Source organism: Elaeis guineensis, chromosome 13, assembly GCF_000442705.2.
Source record: "Elaeis guineensis isolate ETL-2024a chromosome 13, EG11, whole genome shotgun sequence".
Lineage (NCBI taxonomy): Eukaryota > Viridiplantae > Streptophyta > Magnoliopsida > Arecales > Arecaceae > Elaeis > Elaeis guineensis.
Genome location: NC_026005.2, coordinates 18,723,638 through 18,746,192, shown reverse-complemented (window position 1 = coordinate 18,746,192; position 22,555 = coordinate 18,723,638). Strand labels below are relative to the sequence as shown.

Below are 22,555 nucleotides of genomic sequence, written 5' to 3'. Positions count from 1 at the left end.
TTCTTTGTATTTCTTTACCTGCTGAAACTTGCAACTCTGATAATTTATGCTGGGAGGTTCTGTAAAATGACTTCCCGGTAAGTTTGACTCGAAAGCGTGGTTTTTCTTTTCCTAACGAAAAAATAATGCAGAGTTTGTTTGAAATAGAATTTATTTCCTGCTCATTGTTCTTTCTTATTAGTTAAAGACTTCATCAAGTAATGCATGTTCACTTCTCGGAAACATTTTGCATTTGTTAGACCAATGTCCTCTGAAAACACTAGCATTTGGGATGTGTTATTTGTTTCTATCTTTTGCGCATAGGGGCAGAGAGAAGTATCAAGATGATGATATGTCAGTATTGTTGTAAACGAACGCACAGTGAATTGAGAACGTTATCTACCATATGCTTTGGTAATTCTTATCCGAAGACACGATCGTAGGGGAGTGGAGGGAGGGAGATGTGAACATATATGCTAAGGTAGTCATTGGATGCAGAATATAATTTGGAAGGCTTAGATACATCTAATGGACATTGGATTACGAATGTTTTGAATTTTATCAGAGTCCTTTCATTTTTCATGTGTTTATAAATTGAAGAAGGGTAAAATGATAAGTGGAGGGATTAGAGGCAAGCCTATTTTGTAGTTTAAATCTATTCCAGCAAAATAGTGTAATAAAATTACCATGTAAGTGGGCTTATACCGTCATATGATATTTCTCTTTGAAACATACAGACGCCTAATAATATTCCACCTGGTCGGTGCTTAACCGGTCCGGTTTGATGATCAGTAAATTGGAATTTCCGGCGAGCTTTATAGCGTTGCAATCTTAATCACTTTTGGTGTTTTTTAAGAAAAAAGAAAAAACAAGACTAGGCGCCGGCTTACGTGAAGGTCTGGAGAAAGCCAAAAAAAATAGAGGACTTATCCCCTATTTTATGTTGCTTCTATTGTGAGTTGCTTTTTTTTTTTTCCCTCGGTGTTGAATCCTATATCCGTACCTCAGTCTTAGGGACTGGATCAGTATGATTTCCGATTGGAGTCCGCAGCGGTAGCTGTAACATGTCTCAGTACGGGGAGTAACAAGCCCCTGGTACTTAAAATCCTAGTTAAGAGCTTATACAATGCTTAGAGGAATTTTTTTTGGGGCTTTTAAGGATAATTTTCTTTTATTTTTTCTATTTTGTAGGGAGTCATTTAAGGATAAATGAAGCTCTTAACTGGTTTTATTAGAGAAGGTAATGCATAACGTCCATTCAGGATGAGGATTAGCACGGCAGACATTATTATTAATCCTTGAAGAATTTAGGTGCTGGATGGCTATCGTCCTTCATAGATTTCTTGTAAATTTAAGGAACAGCTGTTTAATCTTTTCCTGTTGCTGTATATAAAGGGGTGGGAGAAAATGCTGGCAGTAAAAAAAAAAAAAAAAGGAAAAAGAAAAAGAAAAGAAAACACTCATCTGAAAGAGGGGGATGAAGTAAGCTTTGTTGCATTGCGGAAAACGGAGGCCGTCTTAGGTTTGAGAACAAGAAAAATGGAATGGGTTACAATTTACAAACAATTCCTATTTTCATTTGGCTGAAATATCTTATTTTTAACAATAATTAGCTGAAATAGCTGAATAGTCTATTTCCTTGGAATCTTTGGATAAAATGTTCAAAAGTAGAGCTATTGAGATCTTCATTCTTATCATCCTTCACACTTAGTTTTCATTTTTTTTATTTTACTTTTTAAGTACTCTGCTAAGATAATTATGCAATTTGCAACAACTGATGAGATAAGACTAATGATGGACAAGAAAGCCTATAATCAAAGGGCAAAGGTCACCAAGACGGAAGCGAGGGGTGGCAAATGAAGCAAGGAGGGTTGAAGCCGAAAATGATGAAATCATGACCAAGGGCAATAATTGCAAGGAGGCGGCAGAAGTCAAGGGGGTTGGATGGAGGTGCTAGGTTGCTCTACAATGAACAAAATTGACACACAGAACTTGCGGTCACTTGGGATCGGGTTGAATAGAAGGTTTTGGTATAGTCGATATCATCAAAAAATATCTCCTCTCCAAAGCATTAATCCGGACATAACCAAAATAATGATCAACATAGATCTATATGTGCACAGGTAACATGCTATTTAGGCTGCATAGTCTGATGATGCTGCCTTTATGCAAACGCCGTCAACTAGATACAACATTGCTCTAATTGTTGACACATGAATTTGCTATCGATTTTCAGTCCAGTAATATTTTGGACCCCACCAATAGGAATTATACATTGGCATTTTGATATTCCATAAGATTTAAGTGCGGTACATTGGATCTATTGTATAAGAGTGAAATGCGATATGCTAGATATTTTTTATAATGTTAAATATGGTACATCGAATCTACTCTGCATAAATCAAATACGATACTTTATACTCACTTTACTTGAGATACATAAAGTATATGGGCCCCATAGGGATAATGGAGCTAGAGTCTCATTAGCTGATGAGTTGCGAATATCAGTATTGAAAATAATCTACAGCTACTTATTAGAATTACATATAAAAAATTTATTTATAAAATAATTTATACATTATTTATTATAAATTTATAAAAAATGATGTTGTTTTTTCAAAATTGATTTAAAATTGTCCTTTGGAAATGTATGTGGAACATTAGTTCTGAAAATTAGTTTGTGTATTCTTATTTGAAAATATTTTTACATAAAATATTATTATGAAAATTGTAACTTGGTTAATTGCATTATTTCATCTCATATGTAAATAGATTGTTACAAATCTTTTTTTATTGTACTTATTCGATCCCTTTAGCTATACTATTTGATTAGTTACTTGATTTTTAGCTCATTCTTCTTTTTTTCATTTTAAAGTTTGAGTTTGAAAGATGTTGATAGTGCAAATTTCGAGAAAGATTTGCAGACTTAGCTGGATCTCACCTTGCCTTCATACATTTATAGCGAAAACTTCTTCGATATTGTAGTTTTATGCAACTTATTGAATTTTATAGAATTTGAGTTGTTTGGTTCGAATGCTTATAAATTGTTTCAATGTTTAATTGTGACATTATTAACTATAGTTTTTCCAATTGGTATGTGATCAATTCAAATTTTAAAAATTTAATAATTTTTTTAAAAAAATTATTATTTTTGTTAGATTGATCTGTATTTGTAAATGTTAGGTCCTGGAATCAGTCTCATATCCATCCGTTCTGACTTCTGATGCCTCGTGTCTTTGACTTGGTGGCATGACAACGTTAGTGATTAGGACAAATGAAAAGCATTCTGAGTCTGGGAGTTATGGATCTGGCCTAATTTAATCTGTTTCTGTTATCAAAATGGGGATGGAGGGATCTTTCAAAAGGACCCCAACATCCAGAGGAGTAGGTGCAATTTGCCTACCACAAAAAAAGTCAAATTATCCAAATCCTTGTAGTGACGCCATTAACGCATTACCTGCTTTCAGAACTGAGCCGGGTCATGTTGTACAACAAAAAGAGTTCCTTCAATATCCCACCAACAAAAAAAAAAAAAAAAAAGTTCTTTCTGTTTGGAATACTTCCTATTTTACGACTATTTTTTGTAGAAATCTCTTAATTCGTTGGGGAAGGATGTTATTTCTTTAGAAGGGAAATTAGATCCTTCCCAAACAATTCTCATAAATGGAGTAAAAGAAGTTATACACCTCGAGGAAGAAAGCAGGAAGACGAACTTTTATTTTTTTTTTCCCCACCATTTATAGTGCTAAGAAAAAGAAAAAAAACAATGGAAGAAGGAGAAGATTGAAGTCTTTGAAATTAAATTCGTCTTTGTAGCAATATGTACATCAATATGTAGCCAAATTATGTGGTCAACAAAGAAAGCAATCAAGAAAAAAAAATATCAATCAAACTTGGACTAATATATATTCCTCATATCGCAGGCCACCCGTATTATTAACATATATAAGAGAAAAAGTACGATGAGCTCAGCTCCATCAAAGAACAGTAAGATGAGCTCAGCTCCATCAGACACGTTCTTCGAATGATGTAAACGTTGCTTCTTTTAAAAATTGTTGCGTCTCTCAAGCGAAATGACCACCACCATGCGTTTGAAATGGCTTTCAGGTGTCTTCCTCTACCTGGCCACCCATCGTTAGGTTGGTAGTAAAATTTCTAATATGTAGCCATATCCAATTTCTTTTCCATAGTCCTGATTCAGTACCTTATTATTGACCATCAACCAGACGAACATCTGTAGTTATTTTGAAGCTGGATATTTAGAGAAGTCATTAGCGTAGAAAGCTAGAATACCACATTCCCACAAACAAAAGGCAAAGAGAAAGCGAGACGTACGTCAACTAACATGATGAGCAAACACACGATATAAGACATGGAGCATCAGCTGCATCTAGGCTAGCAAACAAGATCAATACATGCTTAAGAGATGAAGCATGACTTCTACCTTTCATGGGAATCCTCCTCTGTTGGGTGGATGTCTGGCCAGGACACCACCTCCCAATATCCTTTCAGTACCACGCGATGCAGCAGGAAGAAAGAAGAAACAAAACAAAAGGAAAAACAATCAAAATACGTGGATCAGCCACAAAAGGACTCGCCTCCACGGGGCATGCAAACTTCACTATGAAAAAAAATTTTTACAAGAGGAGATCTCACCCTCAACTCTTGTATACCCAATTCTCTCTCACATGAAGTTCCCCTCACAAAAGCTCTCTCTCTCTTGAAGACCTCCCTGAACCCCTGAAGAGCCTGGCGACCGCTGTCCAGGAGCCTCCTGCTCCTCTCTCACAGCGCTCTCGCGCCTCTCTCTCTTCTCGGTTCGTACGGCGGCGAGAAACCGAACCCACACCCTCTCTATTACCTCACAGGGCCTTTTAAATGCTTAAACCTAGTTTAAAACTTAGTTAGAGAGGGATTAGGAGTCCTAAACAAAGCCAAAAAATCCCTTGGACCGTCGGATCAAGACCGGGAGCTTCCTCGGCCCTTAGATCGCGCTCTGGTCCACGGAATAGTGCCGTGGACCGCGAGAAATGCGTGGGAAACGCCCACCCGGTCCACAGACCGCGCCGTGGACCACCCGGTCCATGGTGGATCGGGGCAAGGGGCCAGCAGGCCGCTGGGTCGCACGTCCCGCGCGCCGCCGCCTGCCGCCGGTTGCCGGCGGTCCTCCACCGTCTCGATTCTCGTGCCGACTTCAAAAACTCGTATCTCCTCCATTCGAGCTCCGTTTCAGGTGATCTTGATCTCGTTGGACTCCGTTTTTCGCCACGAACCTCGCTGTGGGCTGAATCTCGAGGCGTCAAATCCTAACAATCTCCACCTCGACTCGATATTCGGCCTCCTCCAAACTCCGAGAGCTTCTGGATCTCCGCGCACCCATGCCCTGGGGCAATCGCCTGCTGATCATGGATGGGCAAACATGGGAGTCGAGCCAGGCTGCTCGATCCCATCTCCGTCGTATGCTGTGCTCCTCCTGACTTGAGACCTGCTCGGGGCATCATCCTGCGGCAATAGGAATCTTACCTTGCGACGTTGCCTCTCGTCCTCCCGAGTCTCCTGTCTCGTGCCCAATCCACCTCTTGGAGCTCCACCTCGCTCTGAGCTCCACCTGGCTCCCGATGCTCCACCTCGCACTGGGCTCCCTGCCAGGTAATAATGTCCTCTGCTCCCCTTCTTCCCCTCCAGCACAATCCTATCGCCGCATAGCACCCTCAGGATTCCTCCACCAGCTACCGTCCTGTAGCTTATCGAATCCAGTCTGCTAAGTGAGATAAGATTCCATCTGAAATCGGGTATGTATCGGACCTCCCACAATCTCCTCACTGCACCATCATGTGTCCTCCAGCTGACCGTCCCAATGCCTCTGATCGCACAGCTCGATCCATCTGGCAGATATACAGTGCTCTCACTGTTCTCCAGGGAGTCAAACTGCTCCTCTCTGCAACACACATGATAGGGGCATGCAGAATCTAATATCCACTGCTGGGAAGAAATAGATACCTCGTCAGATATCTCGAAGACATCTCCATCTAAATCACTGCCGGCCGTCGCTACAGCAGCCACCGTCCGATTTTTCAGTTGAGGACAATCTCTGGCTAGATGCCCCAACTCTTCACACCGGTAACACCTGATTTTGCTTAAGTCCCTCCTGGACTTAGACCGCCCTCGTTGCGATCTCCTGTCGCTCCGTCTACCACCTCCTGCACCTCCAGAAGCCACCAAAGCTGAGCTATCGCCACCTGAGCTCGAAGCTGGGTTCTCCCTCCTGAGAATCTCGTTCTGGAGTATCGCTGCGGTGACCTCGTCCATCTTGATAGTGCTCTTCCCCACTAGAAGAGCAGTCACCAAGGACTCGTACGAAGAAGGAAGCGACGCCAGTAAAACCAGCGCCCTGATCTTCTCCTCAACGTTCTCGCCAACGCTGAGAAGGTTGGTCAGGATCTTCTGGAAGTGGCTCAGATACTCCTGCACGCTCTATCCCTCAGTCATCCGCAGTTGGTAAAACTGCCTCCAGAGGAAAAGAGTGTTAGTGAGAGACTTCACCATGTATAACTCCTCGAGCTTCGACCACAGCACCGTCGGAGAAGTCTCGCTCAGCACATGGATCACCACCTCATCCGCCAGGTACATGCGGATGGTACTAAACGCCTGCATCTGTAGCCGTTTCCAATCCCGCACCTCCATGGTGGTCGGTTTCTCATCGCACAAGAGAGCATCGATCAACCCCTGTTGGATGAGCACGTCCTTCACCCTTGCCTGCCACAAGGAGAAATTGCTCTTACCATCGAACTTGTTGATCTTCATCTTGATTGTTCCTGTTTTCTCCATCTTCAGTCTTGCTCACCACCACTGCAATCTGCGTCCTTGTACCGTCTTGCTCTGATACCACTTGTTGGGTGGATGTCTGGTCAGGACAACACCTCCCAAGATCCTTTCAGTACCACGCGATGCAGCAGGAAGAAAGAAGAAACAAAACAAAAAGAAAAACAATCAAAATACGTGGATCAGCCACAAAAGGGCTCACCTCCACGGGGCATGCAAACTTCACTATGAAAAAAAAATTTTACAAGAGGAGACCTCACCCTCAACCCTTGTACACCCAATTCTCTCTCATATGAAGTTCCCCTCACAAAAGCTCTCTCTCTCTTGAAGACCCCCCTGAATCCCTGAAGAGCCTGGCGACCGCTGTCCAGGAGCCTCCTGCTCCTCTCTCATAGCGCTCTCGCACCTCTCTCTCTTCTCGGTTCATACGGTGGCGAGAAACTGAACCCACACCCTCTCTGTTACCTCACAGGGCCTTTTAAAGGCTTAAACCTAGTTTAAAACTTAGTTAGAGAGGGATTAGGAGTCCTAAACAAAGCCAAAAAACCCCTTGGACCGGATCAAGATCGGGAGCCTCCTCGGCCCTTAGATCATGCTCCGGTCCACGGAATAGTACCGTGGACCGCAAGAAATGCGTGGGAAACGCCCACGCAGTCCACAGACCGCGCCGTGGACCACTCGGTCCACGGTGGACCGGGGCAAGGGGCCAGCAGGCCACTGGGTCGCGCGTCCCGCGCGAGCCTGGGCCTGCGGACGCGCGGGCCAGGGTCCCGCGTCCCACGCGGGCCTGGGACGCGCGTCCCGCGTGCCGCCGCCTGCGGCCGCGCCGCTGCCGCCCGCCGCCGGTCGCCGGCGATCCTCCGTCGTCTCGATTCTCGTGCCGACTTCAAAAACTCGTATCTCCTCCATTCGAGCTCCGTTTCAGGTGATCTTGGTCTCGTTGGACTCCGTTTTTCGCCGCGAACCTCGCTGTGGGCTCAATGTAGGCTGAATCTCGAGGCGTCAAATCCTAACATCCTCCTCTCTGATCCTATTCATAATATCTTATGTTCTTCTATTCCATTCCTCCATTGGTGCTGTCCAGGCTCAGAGCAGTGCATTCGTGGCACCCAATTGCTCGGCTGATTCATACGCAGCTAATAGCATATTCGAGACCAATCTCAATAACCTCTTCTCCTCTCTTAGCTCCAAGTCTTCAAATTCCAATTCCGACAATGATACTGAAGGAGAAGACCCTGACCTTGTATATGGACTCTTCCTCTGCCTCGGAGACCTGTCTCATGATTCCTGCCAAGCCTGCATCCAGACAGCGATCTCCGGTATCTCGCAGGAATGCTCCCAAAAACGTCAAGGTCTCATCTGGTATGACTACTGCATGCTGCGCTACTCGGATGATAATTTCTTCGGTGTCGTCGATGCGAATGGATCCAACTACACTAATCCTGCTCACCCAAAGGAAGGTTCAACCGAACCTTTGGAGAAGATGTCCAAAATTGTTCAAGAAGCTCCCTATCAGCCTTTGAAGTTTGAAACCTTTTCACTGGGTCCGGAAACTGCGTTCGGGATCGCACAGTGCACGTCCGATCTCAGCAGTGAAGGATGTGAGCAGTGCTTGGCGACAATCTTGGCTGCTAACAAAGCTTGCTGTGCTAATATAAAAGGTTGGCGTTATTTGAGTCCTAGTTGCTGGATAAGGTATGAGCCTACCTTCTTTCTGTTACCAGACAACCAAGATAATAAAATTGAGAGCTTCAATTGCACCGGTGACATGTACAATGCGAACAGCACCTACCAAATTAATCTTGGTGACCTCTTTGCATCACTAATTTCCAAGTCTCTGTCTTCCGAATCGGATAATGACACAGTTGGAGATGATCCTGACCACGTCTATGGTCTCTTCCTCTGCCAAGGAAATCTATCTGCTTCTGACTGTCAGAATTGCATAAGAAATGCTACCAGTGATATTCAGCTTCTTTGTTCGAGGACTCGAGGCATTATTTGGTATGACTACTGTCAATTGCGCTACTCCAATGTAAGCTTCTTTGGGATCGCAGATACTGAGGGCTTCTTCTCGACTAACCCTGATACCAGTGCGAAAACCAATTCAACTGAACCAGTGGATATGGTTTCCAAACTGGTGCAAGAGGCTCCCAACAGGCGGCCCTTGATGTTTGCATCAAATTCGTCGCCCTCAGCTAGTTTGTTCGGAATTGCAGAGTGCACCATGGATCTCAACAGCACAGAGTGTGGGAGGTGCTTAAAAACGATTTTAGAGGACATCAGGGCTTGTTGCGTCGAGTCGGAAGGGTGGCGCTACTTCAGTCCTAGTTGCTGGATAAGATACGAGCCGACCTCCTTCTTCGACGTAGATCTTGCACCTCCGTCTCCAACTGGTGGGGGGGGCGGGGGCGGCGGCGGTGGTGAGTTCTTTCTTGCATTGCTTGAAATTACTTAATTAAAGTAGTTTCAGTTTGTTGAAGTTAATTAGATATTTAATACATAAACTGGAAAATAACTGTTAGTTATGATTTCATCTGGGATAATTTGGTGAAAGGAAACAGATATTTGGAGATATGCATCCATGAAAATTTTTTAAGGGAGAAAATTTTACTGTCTTGAGCATGGGATGATATGATGATAATTGATTGGCAATTTGGTGACTTCTGCAGTAAATGGACGCAAGAAATCAAGAAAGAAGGGAGTCGTTATCGCGACTGTGGCTGCAAGTGCAGGAATTTTTTTGCTGTGCACTTCACTTTACTTTCTCTGGAAGAGGAAGTCAAGAAGACGCTACGGTAGAGATCCCAATTGATGATTTAGGAATGAGATATGCTGATTAGCGACATCATGATAAAAACTAAAGATTAATGCTTTTCTCCATTCATTTCTTTCAGATAGAAGAGATTCTCTGCTAAAAGAGGTTAGTTCTCCATCTAACAGAGGCTTGCCCCTGATGGATCTGGGCATCATACAAGCAGCTACATGCAACTTTTCAGACGATAACAAGCTCGGGCAAGGTGGATTTGGACCTGTTTACAGGGTAATGATACCGCACCTTGTTTGCGTCGGGAGCAGGCTAAGACATCTTCATTTCAGTGACCACTTTTTGTTGGAATATCTTTCAGGGCATACTTCCCAATGGGAAAGAAATTGCAGTCAAAAGGCTCTCAACTAGATCCCATCAGGGTACCACTGAATTCAAGAACGAGGTGAGATTAATTGCTAAACTTCAGCACAGGAATCTGGTCAGGATGCTCGGCTGCTGCATTCAGAACGAAGAAAGGTTGCTCGTCTATGAATACCTGGCAAATAAAAGCCTTGATTCTTTCCTAAACATATTGCAAACCAGTCTTTGGTCAGCAATTCAAAATCCCACCATCTTAATGATCTAATGGTCCGATATATTATGTTTGTCACCAGACTCGGAAAGGCGCTCTCTGCTGGATTGGAGGAGACGCCTGGACATCATTGCAGGCATTGCACGAGGCCTTCTCTATCTACATGAGGACTCCTTGCTCAAAGTCATTCACAGAGACCTCAAAGCTGGCAATGTGTTGCTGGACAGCGATATGAACCCAAAGATATCAGATTTTGGCATGGCAAAGATCTTCGAAGGAGAACTCGGTGAAGCTAATACCAATAGGATTGTGGGAACTTAGTAAGTAAACTTTCACATGATGTAAAAAGAAACAAAATTTTACAAATCCTTTTAATTGCTTCTCATTCCCCTTCCCTTGCTTTGATGCACAATAGTGGATACATAGCCCCAGAGTATGCTATAGAAGGTATCTTCTCGGTGAAGTCGGATGTGTTCAGCTTTGGAGTTCTCCTGCTAGAGATCTTAAGCGGGCAAAAGAACAGTGATCATTATCAGCAGCACGGTCGGACACTTCTAAGATCAGTAAGTTCTTGACAATTTTTTTCAGACGACTTCATGAGTTCCTACTTCTCATTTTATACATGTTAAAAGGGGAGCTTATTCTGAATTGCACTGGTAATTAACAAGCCTGGGAGCTGTGGAACCAGGAGAGGGGATTGGAGCTGATAGATCCATTGCTTAGAGACTCATATTCACCAAATGAAGCATCGAAATGCATCCGTATAGCGCTACTCTGCGTCCAAGAGAATGTTGAGCGAAGGCCTACCATGTCATTGGTTGTTACAATGTTGCGAAGTGAGCAAATGGTGCTTCCAGAGCCTACACAGCCACCAACTTATGTGAGACGCCAGGCTCCAGTGCCAGATGCCTCATCCACGAGTACAGAAGGCCGATCAACAAAAAGTCATTCTATTAATGAGGTGACGCTCAGCAATGTAACAGCACGGTAGCCCATCGAAAGACGACCATAAGATGAAATTTTTTCTCTTTCTCTCTCTCTCTCTCTGATGGTCGAAGGAGGTTGGGAAAGCAGCCACCTGTCCTCTGTTGGAAAGAGTAATATATGTATAAGAGAGGTTACAAAGGGTCAAAAAAAAAAAAAAAAAAAGTAGTTACATTATATCCTGTGGATCAAAGAAAACGAATGAATACCAATTTCTCCTAAAAGACTCATCATCCACTTAAACATTCGGATGACTTTGTAAGTCTATTTCGGATCTTTGAGAATTTTTTGATTATTTTGAAATTGAAGAGGGTGGACCAAAAAGAGAAAAGAAGAATCAAGAGAATGTCTTCGCCAATTTAGCCTAATCACTATCTTCTATTGTTGCGGCAGTTACCGTGAGTATGTCGGATCAGTGTAAAAATTATGGGACACCTCAGGTTTTCAAGCTATCACCGAGACCGCTTGCTTAAGAGCAGAGCATATATAGTGTAGAGTAGCTTGCGTCTGGTCTGTTGTATGGTCTGTCCGGCACCCTCTGTTGCCTCGACAAGCTAATACCTTAGCGCGTGGGCTATCCCAATTATCACAGCCGGCTCATGTGATGATGTGCGCAATAACTGTCTACCCAAAATGGATAGACTCAGGTGTAACCAACTCTCCTAATCTTGTGAGAATAATTGAAGGCTGAAATATCTCACCCGTAATGGTATGTTCAATGATCCTACAATCTCGGGATCGCATGATCTCACAACTGTTCGATCAGTTATTTGACGGCCTTCTATATAAGCAATTAAAGCTCCGAGGACTAGATAAGTCAATCAATCTCTCTCAGAGAACTCGTTGCTGTTCTTGTTGTTCTCTGAATTTGATTTGAGCATCGGAAGATCCTCGTCGAAGCAAAAATCTTCGGTTTGAACTTATTTTGCAGGTCACTCCAGTGCTATCATCCCTGCGTGAGACTCAATCGCCTTCTCTCCGATCTCAATCAAATCGAGCAGCAACACCTACTATATTTAGACATGCCTTTTGCATTGTAAGAAGAAAAATTATATCAGCAGATATACTCTGCACATTGTTGTAATTAGCTTGCGTTGGCCACCATGCCTTATCAAATTTTGCAATCCATGGGAACCACAGTCCCAGTCTTTTTTTTTTTTTCCTGAGTGAATGAGGAGAAAAGAAGGCCCTTCCCCTAGTTCATTAGGAGAGATAAGAATTCACAAGAAGAAGAAGCAAAGTCCCAGATCTCGGATGGCCAGGTTTGTTTACATTCTGCCAATTAATAATTTATGCTTGTAATGACATTTGGGGAAGGCTAGTACAATGGATCAATTTCTGTAATATCAGTTGAATAAAAAACAAGTTAAATATATTTGTACCAACTAAATAAGCTGTTAGAAAATCAGATAGACAGCATGTGTAGATTTCAAAACTTTGAAAACAGACAGTGGAAAATAAAATGAGTTAAACCCTTTAACTCCACATGCTAGAGATCAAATCTAAACCTATCCAAGCTCAGAAGAAAGCATATATCATTAATTTAGAATTTTAAAAAAATTATGAGATCTGATCTCATTATCTTGGCGTAGGTAGATATTCACCACTTTTGATGATCTCGAATTTGTAGAAGGTTGAGCCGCACATGTGTCCAGCCTCTACGGATATCCATCGGGATCTATTTCGAACTTCTTTCTTCTTGTAGAAGATTCTTCTTCTCAAGAAGAACCTTAGTCTTGAAGACTTTGATCAACTTCTTTTATCTTAACTGTGAGATCAACTCCTTGATTTGTAGCCTTCTTTTTCTTCTCCTCGATTTTTGATCTCTAAGTCACCAATACTTCTTCTTGACGTGTGGAAGAGAGAGCATCCAACTTTTGGACGTGGAAAGGAAGAAAATGATGAGAGGAGGCGTGGAGATGGAGAGAGGGAGAGTTTTGTTGATAAAAAATTCATTCTATAAAATCCTAGAGACCACCTTTTATATATAGACACTGCCCTGACATATATGAAGAACCCAATTATCTTAAAAAGGTAGATTCTTATCTCATAAGAATCCTCTACCTTTTCAATCTAATTTATGCCAAATAAAATCAGATATAAATAGTAATTAATCAGCCCCTTTAAGCATGTACAAGAGGCATCATGAGAATATTGACACCCCACAAAGAGATCTCTAGCCAAAAAGAGATGGGGCGTGGATCCTACTCTCTCTCCTCCATGCCATGATACAAAAGAGGGGGTGGGCCCCTCAAGGATTTGGCATCCAAAATTTTTCAAAAAGAAAAAGATGCGCCACTCAATCTTTCATCTATTCCACATGCACACTTAGAGATAATTAGGAGATAAAGAAGAGATAATGTTAGGATAATTATGTCAAGTAATTGACTTAATCAAATCTTTTTAGCCTCATAATTAAGAGCCCAATTAAACCCAAATAGATTTAGGTTAAGTTCAAATCTATGGACTTGATCGAATCGAAATTCTGAGAAGAATTAGATTTAACCATGTGCTAGCATGATTCTCATAAACCTAATCGGATTTTAATAAATCCTAACCCAATTGGAACCTCATAAGTCCAACTGACAAATTTGAGATTAAATCTCTTAATGTGTGACCCCATAGGTTTCATTCTATCTGGTAGTGAGATATATTATGATCTCTATCATAATATCATTGAAACTCTTTTCGATGGATTAGAATATTTTCAATTCTACCCTTCGAGGGTCATCGATCATCAAGATGATGTCCGATGAGTGTCACAACCCACCAGTGACACCTAACAGTACATTGTGACAATCCAGTAGGATGAAAGTATGAATCTCTAAGTACATTTATCGTATGATTCAGTCCTTCTATCGTGAGTCCCGATTTGACAGAGGTCATGGAGAGCTTGTTAAACTCCATCATCAGTCATATGCTAGATTGGCTCGACTCGAGTTCATTTGTGAATCCTGTGAAAACCTTTTTTCAGTATTCACACTTGCTTTGGCCAAAGATTTTTTGAACTCAGTCTCACAAATCGTATAGGACTTCTCTTTTTCTATCAAGGTCGATAGATCCCATCTAGGTGCATCCTACTCCAACAGCAAATCTGAACCTACTGAAGTCAACATATACAGCAAGGATCTAAATGGCTAGGGACCAAAGAAATGTGCAGTCAAATTCAGTAGCCTCGCTACGAATAGCCAATGACACCGTAAGTCAAAGTCCACTCACACTACTGCAGTATTGAGAAGATCACTGATGAGTGAGTAGACATTCATGTGGTTCTCGTGTTGGTCATACTCAGTGTAAATTATTCTCTAACAACTACCTGCAACTTCATCTCAGTATATCTATACTGCAGACCTGAAACTCATCTACCCACAAGGGAGATAAACTATGCACCGATCTCAAATGGATTGATCACTATGTTCCATGACGATCCTTTGATCGGGAGTATTTAGAAATTAACCACTAATTAATGTATGTCTCAAATTCTTAACTCTTTAACAATATACAAAAATCATCTTTGTTAATTTTTAAGATAAATCATGGACACATAAACATGATTGAAAAAAAATTCTTTATTGATAATAAAAAATTACAAGTACAAGTATAGGTCCAAGAATTACATAATGTGTCAGCCAACAATTGGCTTCTAGGGCACAAATCCAACAAACTCCCACCTGATCGAAAGCCAATTGGTCATATATCTAAGACCCATCTTCTCAAAGTGAGCTTCGGCCTTCTGTTGGCTGAGAGGCTTGGTCAGTGGGTCCGCCATATTCAGCACGGAGTCGACTTTCTGCACCTCGACGAATTTCTTCTCAAGGTATTCACGTATGATGTGAAACTGCAATCCTATGTGTTTGGACTTCTGGTGAGATCGGGCTCCTTAGCGAGAGCTATGGCACCATTGTTGTCGTAGTGCAGTGCAATGGCATCTGATGGCATCACACCCAGCTCCGCAACGAACTTCTTGAACCAAAAAGCTTCCTTTGCAGCTTTAAAGGCGGCGATGTACTCAGCTTCTATGGTCGAATCTGCAATGATCGGCTGCTTAAAACTCTTCCAGCTAACTGCACCACTATTATATAAGAAGATACATCCTAATGTAGACTTTCTATCATCGACATCAGTCATAAAGTCTGAATCGATATATCCCTCAACTTTCAGCTCCGATCCTTCACCAAAAACCAACATCAAATCCTTAGTCCTTCTTAAGTATTTAAAGATATTTTTCACAGCAATCCAATGTTCTCACTTGGATTCATCAGATATCTACTCATGATACTCACGGCAAGTGCTATATCAGGGCGTGTACATAACATGACATACATGAGACTCCCTATCGTCGAAGCATAAGGGATCTTACTCATGCGCTGGATCTCCTCAGGTGTGTCAGGGAACATCTTCTTGAAAAGATGAATGCCATATCTAAGGGGCAAAAGATCCCTCTTGGAGTTTTTCATGCTGAACCTCTTCAACACCTCCTCTATGTACATATGTTGTGAGAGTCCTATCATTCTCTTGGATCTATCTCTATAGACCTTTATATCAAGAATGTAGGAAGCTTCTCCTAGGTTTTTCATGATGAACTCTTTCGACAACCATACTTTGACCGATGTCAGTATGGGAATATCATTTTCAATCAAGAGAATGTCATCCACGTACAATATGAGAAATGTGACAGTGCTCCCACTGACCTTTTTGTACACATGGCTTCTCATTTTTGATAAAATCAAATGTTTTGATCACATCATTGAAGCGAGTGTTCCAACTCTGAGATGCTTGCTTGAGTTTATATATAGATATTTGTAGCTTGCAGACCTTGTGATCACTATCACTAGATGTGAAACCCAGAGGATGCTCCATATAAATATCTTCCTCAAGATATCTATTTAGAAAGGCAGTCTTCACATCCATTTGTTAGATTTCATAATCATGAATGAAATGCTGCTATGGCAAGTAGAGTACAGATGAATTTCAGCATAGCTACGGACGAAAAGGTTTCATGATAGTCGATGTTTTCACATTGACTATAACCTTTCGCAACTAGTCTTGCTTTATAGGGATCTACCTTACCATCCGACCCAATCTTCCTTTTGTAAATCCATTTACACCAATAGATACAATACCTTCAGGTGGATCTACTAAGGACCAAATAATAAACACTTAATTTAAGTCATTTAAAGCAAAAAATTATATTTAATTTATTTTATTTATTAAGAATTTGATGCTTCTTTTTATGTTTTACAGGAAAGATGATCGCCGATACAAAGAGTCCGATTCATAGATCAAAAAGACTCAAGTTTGAAGAAATTTAGACTTAAAATAAAATTAAAATAAAAGAAAGACGCATCTGATATTATAGAAAATGAAGATACTATGCAAGGAATCCAAAAAGGATGTAGATGTCATTGTGAAGAAACAAAAATTTTTTTTTGAAAGTGGAATAAAAAAGGATAGCGTGAAGTTGTTCCTGGGCGCGCGCGTGAGTGGCATGGATGCACAGTGGGCGAGCGCGCGGGCGAGTGCGCGGCGTGAGCACGGGTGGATGCGAGCAGGCGCGTGCACAGTGGGCACGAGGGACGGCGGGTTCGCGAGGAGAATTGGGCATGGCAGACACAGCGGCGAGCAAATTAAAGGAAAAAATTTTTATTTGGAAATGCTTCAAGTAGAAAAATTTATATTTTCTTCATCTATTTGTGATCTTTTCATCTCATCCATCCATTTTTTAGTCATTAGTATTTTCTTTAGTCCCACATCGAAAAACTATGTAAAACTCTTCCTTCCTAACACTTATAAAAAGGCTTTTGTACTCCCATTGGAAGGGGGAGCCCAGAAATTCTTCTAGAGCCTTGAATAGAGGAATAGAAAGGGACTACTTCATGAGCAGCTAGACTAGCAGTCTCGAGAGTGGAGAAGAAATTTTGTAACGACACAGAGATGGTTTATTGTTCTAAACTTTCCTGTATTTCTTTATACGCAATAAAGATTATGCTTTTTATTTAAATCGTCATGAGTTCTTTATTTGCTTCCTTTCATATAATTTTATTTATGCTTTCTTGTTAGATTAATATTAGGAATAACTTTTACTTTCCGGAGACGCGTCGTGATCTACGGATACAGGATGTGCCGAGGAAAGAAGAGTTGTTTACCTAGTACTTTCCAGAGACGCGTCGTGATCTACGGGTACGGAGCATGCCGAGGAAAGATAGGTATTTTTTCTAAGATTAATCGCATCTATTTAATTAAAAAAGAGATACAACTCTGCTAGTGCAAAATTAATTCAAAACTCTCGAGTTCTTTATTTTCTTATTATATCAATTTTAAGATAATTTATTTTCTAAATCAAAAACAATGCTTCTTTCTTTTATTTTGCAATCTCAACTTAGCCCAAGATCCCTGAGGATACGATCTCGACTCATCCTACCTACGTAGTGAGTAGAGTTATTTTTGGTGCTATCAATGACTACGCATCAAATTTTGGCACCGTTGCGGGGATCTTGACACGGTTGAATTAAAAAATTGAAAAAAAAAATTTTTTTTTTTAAAAATACTTTTCAGTTTTTATTTCTCGCTTTAATTTTTTTTTCAGTACTTTCTAGCTAGATAATCTTATTTGCATAATTACATAATTACCTTGCATAACTAATTTACTACTTTTTAATCTTAGAAATTTTTCTGCTTAGAATAATTTGCTACTTTTTATAGCCTAGTGATTTATTGCTTTTTAGACTTAATCACTTAAACTTATTTTCTTGCAAAACTATAAAAAAATAAAAATATAAAAATATATATATATATATAAAGATAAAACTATAAACTTTTTTTTTTAAAAAAAAAAAGAGAAACCACTGATATTTCATAACACTTAACTAAAATAGCGTAACCTCAAATATAAAAATTTCTAACTTGATTGGACACCTTGTTTCTTTGCATTGCATCTCCATAATTAATCTTAAGGGCAATAACCCATTAACCAGATAAGGTGAGGATTTGATCACCTTTTCTTAGCCCAAAAATCATATCCTTCATTTTGCATTAAACCAAGCTTTAATTTTAAAATCTACTAGACGTCAGACCTAGAAATTTCGAGCTCAATAGGACAAAAAAGCTCTAGAGTTGAACCGAGTGCGGATTGGTTAATTGCTTGGTGTCTAAGGCAAGTGGTTAAAGAAAGTGGTTTTTAATTGATTCCATTGACTGACCTGACCAACTCAGTTGGTGTCTAAGGAAAGCAACGAGCAGGGAACCTCCCACATCTTACGCTTACCTGGCCGAGTCAGTTAGTCAGTCTTGAGCTTGGAGTGCTCAAAGACGGTCTTGGAAGTTAGGAGCTGTCTAGATCTAAGTTAACCTTAGGATAGAGAGTCTATGCTTGTTTAAGTTGATTGCAATTAACATCTAAATATTAACTAATTTCTCTCTTTTCCTAGATTTAAGATTCTTAGGTTCTTCTCTTTAGATTTTCTTCATTCTTTTCTCACTTTATTATAAAAATATATATTATAAAAAAAAAAATTTTCTGTGTTTGCTCTACAGTATAATTGTAAGGTGTATGCTTGGCCGTAGATCGTTACGACCAGAAATCCAACCTTTTGATCCAGAAATAGAAAGAACCTTTAGAGCCAACAGACGTAAAAATATAGACCGAAATCAGGAGAATGATCCACCCAAGCAACTGAAGGAGTACTTTACTCCTTCCACATATACTTACTCTCCTTGTATTCAAGTGCCCCCTGTGGAGGCCACTCAATATGAAATTAAGTCCAGTATAATCCAAATGTTACCTTCATTTTATGGACTTAGTAATGAGGACCCTTATAAACATCTTAAAGAATTTCTTGAGATATGTTCAACTATCAAAATTCACAACTTCTCCGATGATGCTCTTAGGTTAAAATTATTTCCTTTCTCACTTAAGGACAAAGCCAAATACTGGCTACATACTTTGGATTCCATGACTATACCAACCTGGGACCAGCTGCAAAGAGAGTTTCTCAAAAAATATTTTTCCATAGGAAAAACTAATCAAATAAGGAAAGCCATAACTAGTTTTTTCCAATTAGATGGAGAAATGTTTCATGAAATATGGGAGAGATTAAAGGACCTTATTAGAAAATATCCCCATCATGCTGTACCCAAGTGGCAGTTAATCCAATATTTTTATGATGGGCTATCTGAAAGACATCGATAAATGGTCGATGCATCATGCGATGGGATATTCATGCTGAAAAGTGAGGATGAGGCATGGCAACTATTTGAAATTTTAAGTGAAAATTCATTACATCATATGTCTGCCTCTATTAGAGATAAACCCATGTTAAACCCAAAGAGAGATGGAATATATGAAGTAGGAAATACCATAGATATCCATCATAAGGTAGATGAATTGTCTCAAAAGTTAGATCGATTATTAAGTATAGGACAGTCACCTTCTCCATCCCGTCAGATACAAGATATATGTGCATTATGTTCGAGCCCCACTCATTATGTGAACGATTGTCCGGTTGCACCACAGTTTCATGAACATGTACAAGAACAAGTCCATCAAGCCCAAACTACTCATAGACCAGGGAATAACCCCTATTCTAGTACGTACAATCTGGGCTGGAGAAACCATCCAAATTTTTTCTGGAGATCACAACCAATGGTTGACCCTACCGCACCTCGACCTCAATATCAGGACCCAACATATAGGCATGGACCATACCATTAATTTCAAAATGCTCCTCAACCATCTACTACTGGTCACAGCTCAGCTTTTGAGAAAAAAATTCTGAAAGCACTAGAACGATTAGAAGTCAACACTCAGATCCTTAACTCCCACACACAATCCATTGCTAAGCTAGAGACCCAAATAGGTCAACTAGCGACTGCATTCAGTAAGAGGGAAGGAGAAAAATTACCTAATCAATCCGAGAGCAACCCAAGAGGACAATTTGTGATTGAAAGTTCTAATACCCCAGAAGCTTTTTCTGAACATGCCAAATCAATCATAACTTTGAGAAATGGGAAGGTCATTGAACACACTAGTAAAACCAATGAGATCGATCCTAAACCTTTAATCGAATCTAAATCACCCAAGAACAAGAAGGACCTTAAAATAGAGAAGGAACCAACTGCACCGGAATCATCTTACTTGCCTAAAGCCCCATTTTCGGATGCCCTGAAAGCCCCTATTCTTGCAGATAAGATGGGAGAAAAACTCGATGAGATGTTGGAATTGTTTAAGCAAGTCCAAATTAATCTTCTCCTTCTAGACGCAATCAAACAGGTCCCTGCTTATGCCAAATTTTTGAAGGATTTGTGCACCCAAAAACGTAAATCTAGATCACAAATTCCAAAGAAAATATGCCTCACTAAACAGGCTAGTTCTGTCTTCCAACATGCCACTCCTCCAAAGCTTAAGGATCCAGGAGCCCCCATCATTTTCTGTGTTATAGAAGATTACCACATTGAAAAATCTCTTCTGGACTTAGGGGCAAGTGTGAATCTTTTATCTAGTTCGGTGTATGAACTTTTTGGATTTGGAGAACTGAAACCCACATCAGTCACACTGCAGTTAACCGATAGATCAATTAAGGAACCACGTGGAATGCTTGAGGATGTCTTGGTCAAGGTAGATGAGTTTTACTTTTCAGTTGATTTTCTTGTTCTCGACATGAAACTAAGTAGCAACTCAAGACAAATTTTCATTATCTTAGGACGATCCTTCCTAGCTACGGCAAATGCATGCATTAATTGTAGGACTTACAGGAGTCATGGACGTATCGTTTGGGAATAAGAAACTGAGACTGAATGTGTTTGGTGCTTTCCAAAGACCATCAATGGATAGTTGCTTCGAAGTAGATACACTAGAAGACATTATAGAAGATGCAACACCCATAATTCTAGCACCTGACCCCTTAGATACTTGCTTGGCTCACTTTGGAGTGTATGACTTTAAGGGATATATGAAAGAAGTTAACACATTGTTGGATACACCACACGATAAAATCACTCCTCCATGGACAATTAAGTATGAGCCATTGCCCACCTTTTGTTGGTTTTATTGCATATGACGTCTGGCTGAAGACGTAAAACTTAGCACTTTTTGGGAGGCAACCCAAATTTCTTCTATTTTATTTTAATTGATCATCATTTTTTTTTAAAGAATAAAGGACCGCTCTGTATGGAAGAGTCTGTCAATAAACTTGACGTCTGGCTGAAGACGTAAAACTTAGCACTTGTTGGGAGGCAACCCAACGATTTCATATTTTTCTTACTTTACTGCAGCTACAGAAATTTAGAACAAGAGCTTATTAATCAATGAAGCTATCTTCAACTTTCGAAGCAAAATTACCCCAGGTGCACTCTCTCCTTTTATTTTCTTTACTTTCTTACTCCATTGAGGACAATGTAGATTAAGTTTGGGGGGAAGAAAATTAATCAAATCCTCGAGTATGATCAGAAATAATTAGTTTTGTGTATCCAAATTTTATTTTGATTAGGCATTCTAAACAATGAATGATTAATGGTCAAGATAATTTTAGAGATACTGAGGAATAAGTTATTAAGAAAACCCAATGAATGGTAGGGTTTAGACTAGACCAAATTTTAGAAGTGATTCTACAACCCTCTTCTTACTGATCTCAATAAAGAATCTGCTTCATGAGAGATTGGGTGGAAAGATCGAGGTATGCAAAAATTTTTCTTAAAATATACTTTTTATTTAAAAAAAAAATATTGGTTTCCTACTGAGTAACCGGGCCCTTTCGCCTAAGTAAGCGTTGTGGTTCGCGTAAAAAGGTAGGCAATGTTAAAAAAAAAAAAGTAAGAGGACTAAATTGCAAGAAGATAATAAACCTCTTTCCCATTAAGTTAGAGGATTTAAAGAGTAAAGTGGGGAGTTGGTGAAAGAAAAGCTCTTGAAATTTCTTTAATTAATACTCAGCCACTAATTGGGTCAAATTGATAATCCAATGAAATATCTCTTTAATAGTCTGACCAAGTATCATCTACCTTTTAGGATGTCTAACCTAATTTTGATTCAAGACCGAGTCGGTACACAATGCTGATATATCTATTTTACTCGAGGACGAGCAAAATTCAAGTTGGGAGGTGTGATAAACACTTAATTTAAGTCATTTAAAGTAGAAAATCATATTTAATTTATTTTATTTATTAAAAATTTGATGCTTCTTTTTATGTTTTACAGAAAAGATAATCGCCGATACAAAGAGTCCGATTCATAGATCAAAAAGACTCAAGTTTGAAGAAATTTGGACTTAAAATAAAATTAAAATAAAAGAAAGATGCATCCGGTATTATAGAAAATGAAGATTGCAAGGAATCCAAAAAGGATGTAGATGTTATTGTGAAGAAACAAAAGTTTCTTTTTGGAAGTGGAATAAAAAAGGGTAGCGTGAAGTTGTTCCTGGGAGCGCGCGTGAGTGGCG

The 22,555-nt window shown here is 40.1% G+C and overlaps 2 protein-coding genes and 1 non-coding gene across 3 annotated transcripts; 2 read left to right on the top strand and 1 right to left on the bottom strand.

Moving 5' to 3' along the window:
* Window positions 1-66: 66 nt before the first annotated feature.
* Window positions 67-9,256, top strand: LOC140850877 (uncharacterized). The gene is made up of 2 exons (XM_073247207.1): window positions 67-77; window positions 7,801-9,256. The coding sequence occupies exons 1-2, from the start codon at window positions 67-69 to the stop codon at window positions 9,254-9,256; spliced, it is 1,467 nt and encodes a 488-aa protein (XP_073103308.1).
* On the top strand, window positions 9,231-11,344 carry LOC105056361 (cysteine-rich receptor-like protein kinase 4). Its single transcript, XM_073247206.1, has 6 exons — window positions 9,231-9,596; window positions 9,696-9,841; window positions 9,927-10,149; window positions 10,222-10,459; window positions 10,555-10,706; window positions 10,808-11,344. The coding sequence occupies exons 2-6, from the start codon at window positions 9,755-9,757 to the stop codon at window positions 11,128-11,130; spliced, it is 1,023 nt and encodes a 340-aa protein (XP_073103307.1). The 5' UTR covers window positions 9,231-9,596; window positions 9,696-9,754; the 3' UTR covers window positions 11,131-11,344.
* A 7,802-nt stretch (window positions 11,345-19,146) lies between these two features.
* Window positions 19,147-19,252, bottom strand: LOC140853571 (small nucleolar RNA R71). Its single transcript, XR_012136641.1, has one exon. It is a non-coding gene; the product is annotated as a small nucleolar RNA R71 (small nucleolar RNA).
* Window positions 19,253-22,555: the final 3,303 nt, after the last annotated feature.